At 52.3% G+C, this 9,155-nt stretch overlaps 1 protein-coding gene across 1 annotated transcript in view; it reads right to left on the bottom strand.

Moving 5' to 3' along the window:
• Window positions 1-2,392: 2,392 nt before the first annotated feature.
• MRRF (mitochondrial ribosome recycling factor) overlaps window positions 2,393-9,155 on the bottom strand; it is a 12,339-nt gene continuing 5,576 nt past the window's right edge. Inside the window, exons 5-7 of the mRNA XM_018576989.1 lie at window positions 8,970-9,061; window positions 4,210-4,369; window positions 2,393-2,502 (exon numbers count right to left, since the gene is read on the bottom strand). Coding sequence (XP_018432491.1) covers window positions 2,425-2,502; window positions 4,210-4,369; window positions 8,970-9,061 — 330 coding nt within the window. The 3' untranslated portion in view covers window positions 2,393-2,424. The remainder of the gene's footprint in view (window positions 2,503-4,209; window positions 4,370-8,969; window positions 9,062-9,155) is intronic.

The raw sequence follows: 9,155 nt of genomic DNA, 5'->3' as shown, positions 1-9,155 counted from the left end.
GGGAACAACAGCAACTCAGCCAGGAAGTGGTCGGCCACGTCACATGACAGAGCGGGGTCAGCGCATGCTGAAGCGTACAGTGCGCAGAAGTCGCCAACTGTCTGCAGAGTCAATAGCTACAGACCTCCAAACTCCATGCGGCCATCAGATTGGCACAACAACAGTGCGTAGAGAGCTTCCAAGTGTAAAGTTTGGGGGAGGGTTCAGGGGTTGGGCTTGGCCCCTTGGTTCCAGTGAAGGGAACTCTTAAGACATCAGCATACCAAGACATTTTGGACAATTTCATGCTCCCAACTTTGTGGGAGGAGTTTGAGGACGGCCCCTTCCTGTTCCAACATGACTGCGCAGTCTGCAATAGACACCCTCGGTCCGGAGCTGTCCCCTGCAGTACCTCTTCTTCACCACAAGTTGTCATCTCACTGACCCCCAATGTAAGGAACCGTGTGGGGCATTTATCAAATCCGGAGCAGCTGTGCATGGCAACCAATCAGCATCCACCTTTCATTTTCAAACCTTAGCTGAACAGACTGAAAAGAGAAGCTGATTGGTTGCCTTGGGCAACTGCTCCAGAATGTGCCTGCTCCAGTTTTGATAAATCCCCTCCCATTCTTCCCACTGACCACCAATGTAAGGAACAAAGACATACCACAAGCCCAGCACAGCACAATGGCAGCTGAATTCCGCCAGCATGTCCCTGCACCATGTCCAGGCAGCAAAAAGAAAATGGCAACGCCACCCATCAAAGGCATGATATCTCCCGTTGAAGTAAACAAAAGCAGTGCAGAAATAAAACTGACGCGTTGCATTACTGGCGACTCGCGGCATGTTACAGAAAAATATGATCTTTATTGAAACGAGTAAAGTAATTTATAGAAGGTCTGCTTCAAGTGTCAGTGCGTGGGCCTGTGGCCAATATACATGATTTTTGATCTTTATTCAACTGAGCCAACGCTACTGTAAGGGGGCGTGTCTTCAATACAACCAATCCCTCATCCATAGTACTACGGGATTATCCAGCAATACAAGTGATGGTTTCTGCTATAGCGGATCACTCCCTCAGCTGTTCAGGTAGAGGCGCCAAGAAGGGGCTCACCTTCACCCCGGGGACTGCCAGCACATTCACAGCTGAGACGGCATACGATGAAATCCAGCTAGTAAAACTTTTATTATTATTCCAGGACAAACTGACGCATTTTACTGAATTAAAGAATCAGCCCAGTGGTGACCCTTAGTCACGTGATAGTGCTTGGCCCAAGCAGTGTCCCAGGCGAGCAGGTCATGTGCTCCTTCACACCAGGTAGTGTTCCGAGCTATGAGAAAGGAGGGAGTGCAGGCAAGGGGAGTATAAGGAGCATAGTGGCAGGGGGGAACAAGGGGACATTGTCTCTTTAAGCTAGGGATGCACCCGTACCTTTTTTTGGTATCGAGCACCGATATTGTTTTTCGGTACTTGCTGATACCGAGTACCGGTGCCCAGATTATCAGGAAGTCGGGCGGCAGATCATGACCCGTCGCCCCCGGCTTCCCGATTGCCTGGGAAGCCGGTGTTCTGGCAAACACTGGCTACACTTGCTGAGACTGCCTTGCCGGGTGGCGAGTCATGAGGTGCTGTCCGGCTTGCTGATTGGTTAGGAAGCCAGGCTGCCTACCAACAGGTGACGCCAGCTGTGTAGCCAATCAGGAAACCGGGCGGCACGTCCTGACCTGCCTCCTGATTGGCTTAGGAAGCCGGCTTCACTTGTTCCTAGGCAGCCTGGCTTTCTGACCAACCAGGAACTCGGGAGGCTTGTCATTAGGTGCCACCTGATTGTCTAGGAAGCCAGGCTGCCTAGCAACAAGTGAAGCCGGCTTCCTAAGCCAATCAAGTAGCCATGGGGCGGATCATAACCCACCGCTTCCTGATTGGAAGGGAAGCCGGCTCCATCCTCCCTCTGCACTGCCGGCCAGAGTGAGATTTCCCTCTGACCGGAAGTTCCGGGATCGGAGCATTCGGGCCAGTACGAGTACTCGCCCCAAATACTCGGTATCGGCGCTGATACTGGTATCGGTGCACCCCTACTTTAAGCAAAGCACCACCTCATAGTACACATTTAATGTCCATATTATATTTATAATCACCGTCTGGCATTGGTAAAATAATAACCGTTGGATGCGTTTCCTTTCAGATGACGGTATGAAATGAGAACCATAAAAGCATGTTAGAGACGCACAAAACCCAACCGATGTAACCAGACACGCAGGGCTGCACCGCATGGTCTCCGTGTCAGAATGATCCAGCCCATGATTGTGACTGGACTGAGGGTCACCTTTGTTCACACTGCAGGAAAGGAAACCTTCGATATGGTCTGCGATGACATCATTTCCTGTCCAGACAGTTCCTTCTCCGTGCCCCGGCAGTCGCTGACCAGTTACTAGACGCGCCGCTTATTCCAAGAGCTCCTTGGTCTTTGAGGCCAACTGCTTGTCCATTTCTGCTGCTGTGTCATCCGACATCTGCTGGATCTATGAAAAAAAACAGGCTGGGTCAGACATGTCACACCAGCAGAAGTCGGGTTACTCCGGCTATCAGCTGTTGCAGGCCATTAAAGATCTATTACTTAGGGCTCATTCACTCGACTAGGGATGCGCCGATCCTGGTTTTTCGGTACAAGTAAAACATTTTTGGTACTCGCCGATACCGGAAGTCCTATTAAGGAAGCCGGGCGGCGTGTCATGACTCGCCGCCCGGCTTGCTGATTGGCCAGGAAGCCGGCTCCATGCTCTCTTGTCACCTGGAGCACGGAGACGGCTTTCTGGCTAATCAAGAAGCCGGGGGGTGGGTAATGGCTCACTGCCCCGCTTCCTGATTGGCCAACTTCCTGACCAAATTAGGAACATGCTGCCTGGCTTCCCGATTGGCCGGTAAGCCAGCTCCATGCTCCCTCGACACCAAGTGATGATGGAGCTGGCTTCCTGGCCAATCAGGAAGCCCAGGGGCGAGTCATGACACGCCTCCTGATTGGCCGGGAAGCCAGCTGCATGCTCCCTGGTGACGAGGGAACATGGAGCCAGCTTCCCGGCCAATCAGGAAGCTGGGCTCCATGCTCCCTCTTCACCAAGTGATAGGGGAGCATGGACCTGGCTTTCTGGCCAATCTGGAAGCCGGGGAGGCAAGTCATTAGCCACCTCCCGGCTTCCTGATTCACCAGAAAGCCAGCTGCATGCGCCATGGTCACAAGGGAGCATGGAGCCAGCTTCCCGACCAATCAGGATGCTGGGCGGTAAGTCATTACACGCTGCCCACCTTCCAGATACCGGAAGTTCCAGTATCGGGATAGGCATCGGGAGCATTTGGGGGAGTACTCGCCAAATACCCGGTATCTGCACCATACACGATATCGGTGCATCTCTACACACGACCATAAAAACAAATAAACGTTGGACCATATTTTACATTATATGCAATTCTTTGCACGGTGCAAAAGCACTATATTGAAGCCACCGAGAGTCCTTTGTTGCTAGGGTGTAGGTAGCTCGTTGCTGTCTAGGGTCCTGTGCTGGTAGGAAGCAGATGGCTTGAGCTGCCTTGCGTCCTTCATTGGTAAGACACAGGTGGCAACTTTCCATTTTACATCAGACGGCTCCTTGCTGCTTAGCGTCCTTCATTGCTAGGACGTAGGTGGCTCAAGCTGCCTTACACCCAGCAGAGCACATCTGCACCATATGTTGCATGCATGTAAACATTAGCACAAATGATACATACATACATACAGCAGATCATGGCTGGTCTGAGGGCCGGCGGGGTGCTGTGCATACCTTCCTGAAAACATCACAGCACCGTGCCTCAGTACTCCTCTCAAGAGCCCTTAGTCCTGATGCAAGCAGTGGGCTGTCTCCTGGGAGGAGTTATGCAAATATCAAAATGCCTTGATGCGGGGATGTCAATCCGGAGCAGTGAGCAATTATAGACATTTTGCATGCAGATTGCTCTGGGTAACGCCCACATGTGCTGCTGAGCCTACATGATTGACAGCTGAAAGGGGAGGGCCAGAACAGTCAGGCTGAGAAGGAAAACGCTATATGACGCTGGACGTCCTCCAGCCAGCACTAGCTGCAGCTTCTAATGCATACTGTGAGGAGCTCCCAGCGTGCAGTGACATCAGAGGAAGACATTTCAGTCCAGGAGAGGAGCCGGTACAACCGTGCAGGAGTTGCCTGCCGCTACATTACCTGCTTTTCTATCAGTTTTATGGTGTCCTCCGACACGCCGTCCTTGGCCTTTTTGACCTCCTGCACAGCCCGGGTGCGGCTCTTCCGTAGAGATTCCTTGGCTTTGTTGGTCAGTTGTTTTGCCAGCTTCACCAAATTCTCTCGGTGCTCCCGTGTCACCCTAACGTAAAACATAAAAGGAGGTATTAGAGAGAGATACAGACACGACATCTGGGTCATGTATGGTGTATACGGTACAACAGCGTCATTCTACCAACTTCCTGTGAGCCCCAGGGTGTCATGGCCCCACCCCCTTCCTGGGGTTGTATCATCACAGTACCATGCGGCCACAGTACAATGTACATTTGGACTACAGACCACCACCAAGCACTGAAGAAGAGGGCCCTGCATGGCACAAGCCCATGAAGAAAACATGAGTTGATTACCTGATAACTCTGTTTCCAGGAATCTTCCAGGACAGCCCATGAGATAAGGCTCCGCCTGCCTGCAACAGGAAACACATCAACCACATTTAAATAAATAGACCCCTCCTACCATCCCAATTCAGTAACCTCTAGAACCGAAGGCTACCAAACATTTCAAAGTATCCCCTGTAACATCAATACACGGATGTCCCCTGGCTACCAACCAAGGGCGGGAATCTGCTGTCCTGGAAGATTCCTGGAAACAGAGTTATCAGGTAATCAACTCATGTTTTCCCCAGTCATCTTCCAGGACAGCCCATGAGAGGATCAGTGAGGACAAATCTTACCTCCTAGGGTGGGACCACAGCTTGCAGGACCTTCCTGCCAAATGCCTGGTCTTGTTGGGTCATGAGATCCAGGTCTGTAATGCCTGACGAAGGTCTGGAAACTGGACCACGTGGCTGCTCTACAGATCTGGTCGGGAGTAGCCCCTGCTCGCTCTGCCCATGAAGTGGCCCATGCTCTAGTGGAGTGTGCTGTGAGCGACCCTGGCAACGCCAAACCCTGAGCGTTGTAAATCGCAGCTATGGCCATTTTAATCCACCTAGCAATAGTGCTTTTAGTGGCCCTGTTCCCTCTAGTGGGACCCCCAAATAGTATGAAGAGACGAGTCGACCGTCTCCAAGGTTTCGTGACCCTAAGGTACTCCAGAACGCATCTGCGTACATCAATGCCCTGCCATTCCCTTTCCCCAGCAGTGGTAGGGTTAGTTGCAAACGAAGGAATGACCACCTCCTGAGTCCTGTGGAAGGTGGACACCACCTTCGGCAAAAAAGCCGGGTCTGGCCGTAGCACAATTTTATCTGCCATAATGGTGCAGTACGGGTCAGCCATGGAGAAGGCTTGAATCTCGCTCACTCTCCGAGCAGAAACCAACGCTACCAAGAGGGCCGTCTTCACCGTCAGGTTGTGGATGGAACACTCCCCCAGGGGTTCGAAAGGCTGTTTGAGAAACCCCTGCAATACCACCGAGAGATCCCAATTCGGCACTACCTTACCCCTTGGGGGTTTCATTCTTACCACAGCTCGCATAAACCTTTTTATGAGTGGTTCCTCTGCCAGCCTAATATCTACAAAATTAGACAAAGCCGTCACCTGTACTTTCAGTGTACTACAGGAAAGACCCTTGTCCAGACCCCCCTGTAGAAAATCTAAAACCAACGGCACCGTGTCGGCCGTCGGTCTACCTCGGCTGTTGTACCAGCTTGAAAAGACTCTCCACACTTTCAGGTAAATTGCAGCTGTGACTGGTTTTCTACTGTGCAGCAATGTGGAGACAACCTGTGCGGATAATCCTTTATTCATCAGCACCTCCCTCTCAGAAGCCACGCAGCTAAATTTAAAGACTGTACTTGCGGATGGTTCACGGTGCCCTGTACCAGCAAGTCTGCCGTCGGCGGAAGAAGCAGCGGCCCCTCCACACAAAGCTCTAGGAGTGTCGTGAACCACGGCCTCTTCTGCCAGTATGGCGCTATCAAAATTAACATCAGCCTCTCCCCTCTGAGTTTCCGAAGCACATTCGGAATCAATTGTAGTGGGGGAAATGCGTAACCCAAACGGAACCTCCACGGGTGCGCCAAAGCGTCTACCCCTAGAGCACCGTCGTTCCTGGAGCGGGAAAAAAATTGTTCCACCTGCTTGTTGTTGGCAGCTGCGAAGAGGCCCACCTCCGGGCAGCCCCACAAGCTGGTGATCCAGGCAAACGTCCTCGCATTCAGAGACCATTCGGACCTGTGAAGCTCCGTTCGGCTGAGCGAGTCTGCCAGTTCGTTCAGGCTGCCTTTGATATGTCTCGCCATCGGGGATAAGAGGTTGCATTCTGCCCATGCCAGAATCTCCGTCGCCAATGCCATCAGCCCCGGCGAGCGCGTACCGCCCTGCTTGTTTATATAAGCTACCGCCGCGGCATTGTCCGAGGCCACCGCTACATGGTGGCCCGCTAAGACCTCCCGAAACTGGCAGAGAGCTAGCCCTATCGCCTTCAGCTCTCTCCAGTTTGACGACTTGACTCTGCTTGTGTGCTCCCAGGTATCCTGCCAAATGTGCTCCAGGCAATGGGCTCCCCAGCCCCAGGCACTGGCGTCCGTTGTCACTACCAACGGCGCAGGCTGGCACCACAGCCTGCCCTCTGAGAGGTGTTGACCGTCCATCCACCACAGGAGGGACTGCTTGGCCTCCTCCGTGATGTGGACCACTTTGTCTAGGTCTTGCTGTCGACTTCCCCAGGCCCTCAAGAGCCAATTTTGCAAAGTTCTCGAATGGAACTGCGCCCAGGTAACCGCTGGGATAGCGGACGTCATAAGCCCCACCACTCTCATCACTGACCTGACTGATACTGCACCCTGCAGTCTCAGCCTCAGTGTTTCCTCCACCAGTAGTGACACCTTTTCCCCTGGTAGAGTAATGGTCATTTCCTGGGAATTGATCCAATATCCCAAGAACTTTACCGTCTGTGCGGGGACTAGTTGTGACTTTTCCCTGTTCACTAGCCAACCCAGACTCTCCAAGTGTTGGATCGTTAATTCCAGCTTTTGCTGGAGAACAATTGCTGATGGGGCAAAAAACAAGAGGTCGTCCAAATAAGGGATGACCCCTACCCCCCGAGACCTCAGGGGGGCCAGCGTCTCTGCCAACAACTACTACCAGCCAGTAAGTGTCTCCACTGCACCCACATTAGAGCCTACACCCTACATGCCACCAAGAGGGGGTGCCGTACACCGCTCAGGGTACACCCTTGGCCAACCACTGCACACCGGGGGGGTCACCATCTGGAGCCACTCACGTACAGGAGGATGTTTGCCCTCCCTGAATGACGGAGGGGAACCTAGGCCTAGTCTCGGATGGGGGTCCGACAAGGGATCCCTGTATGCGCTGCAGCAGGAAATCCTGGAGTAGGTCCCAACGCATATCAGGGTTAGGCTCTGCCCTGAGGCAAATAGAAAAACGAGCCCTGAAAACAACAAACATTACGATGTGAACCTGTGTAGCCGGAGGAAACACAAAAAAACTGAATTGGGATGGTAGGAGGGGTCTATTTATTTAAATGTGGTTGATGTGTTTCCTGTTGCAGGCAGGCGGAGCCTTATCTCATGGGCTGTCCTGGAAGATGACTGGGGAAAACATGTATGTAAAAAGGTTATGTGTGCAAACAAACATACACGTGGGGGGTGTGGACTGGGGACCAGGGGCTGCTTGTAGAAGTAGGATTTAAAGCAGAACATTTTCTTAACCCGTGCAGTGGGGCTACCCCCGCACTGCAAGGGTTAACTAGGATCAATACTCACCCGATCCTCAGAACCAACTTGCTCTTAGATAGGTTCCGGGAGCCGCTCTCCCCCTCCAGTGCAGCCGTGTAAGGATCCTTGAGTCATCTCATTCAATACAGTGTATAGGATGTGAGGACGCTGAGGGACATACCATTGCTGCAGTGGAGAAGACAGGCTTCAGGGACACTAACCCTAATGATGACCCTCACTGTGTCCCTAACACTGACCCTAATGATGACCCTCACTGTATACCCAACACTGACCCTAATGATGACCCTCACTGTATACCCAACACTGACCCTAATGAGAACCCTCACTGTATCCCTAACACTGACCCTAATGAGAACCCTCACTGTATCCCTAACACTGACCCTAATGATGACCCTCACTGTATACCCAACACTGACCCTAATGATGACCCTCACTGTATACCCAACACTGACCCCAATGATGACCCTGACTGTATACCCAACACTGACCCTAATGATGACCCTCACTGTATCCCTAACACTGACCCTAATGAGAACCCTCACTGTATACCCAACACTGACCCTAATGACGACCCTCACTGTATACCCAACACTGACCCTAATGAGAACCCTCACTGTATCCCTTCATGGTATCCCTTATGGTCAGCTTGCACTTAGACCAGTCCCTTCCACCTTGCTCCCCCTCCGCTGCAGCAGTCTAAGCTCCCGTGGTCATCATCCTCTATGCACAGTGTATAGGACATGACGACGCCAAGGGACACACCATCGCTGCAGCGGAGGAGGGACGGGTCTAAGAGCAAGCCAGCTGAGGATCAGACGAGTATAAATTCATTATTTATGCACATAGACAAAAACGGGCACTTAACCCTTGCAATGGAAGGGTGGGGGGTGGGGCTGAGTATGGTAACCCCACTCCAAGGGTTAAGATAAATGTTTCCCCAGAGTTCTGCTTTAAATCTCCCAATTTTCAGCAGGAGGAGCCTCACTCCCAAGTGTTGCCCTGGACAAAGATCAGAGAAGACATGTTTCTAGCTACTCACTGCGGAACGGGTACCCGGATGAGAGAGCCATCGAGCTCTGGGTTCAAGTTCATCTGACTCTGGCTCAAGGCATTCACCACTGCCGGGGCGCTCTATACAGGAAAACACAACATGCATGTATGAACTCAAAGCTAAAGGGTACGCATATAATACCCTCCCTTGCCCCCCCCCCCCCCCCCCCTGACC

The sequence above is a fragment of the Nanorana parkeri genome, unplaced genomic scaffold (assembly GCF_000935625.1).
Source record: "Nanorana parkeri isolate BGI_ZX_2015 unplaced genomic scaffold, ASM93562v1 scaffold81, whole genome shotgun sequence".
Taxonomy (NCBI): Eukaryota; Metazoa; Chordata; class Amphibia; order Anura; family Dicroglossidae; genus Nanorana; species Nanorana parkeri.
Note: the sequence above shows the minus strand (reverse complement) of the source record. Positions and strands in the feature narration are given on the sequence as shown.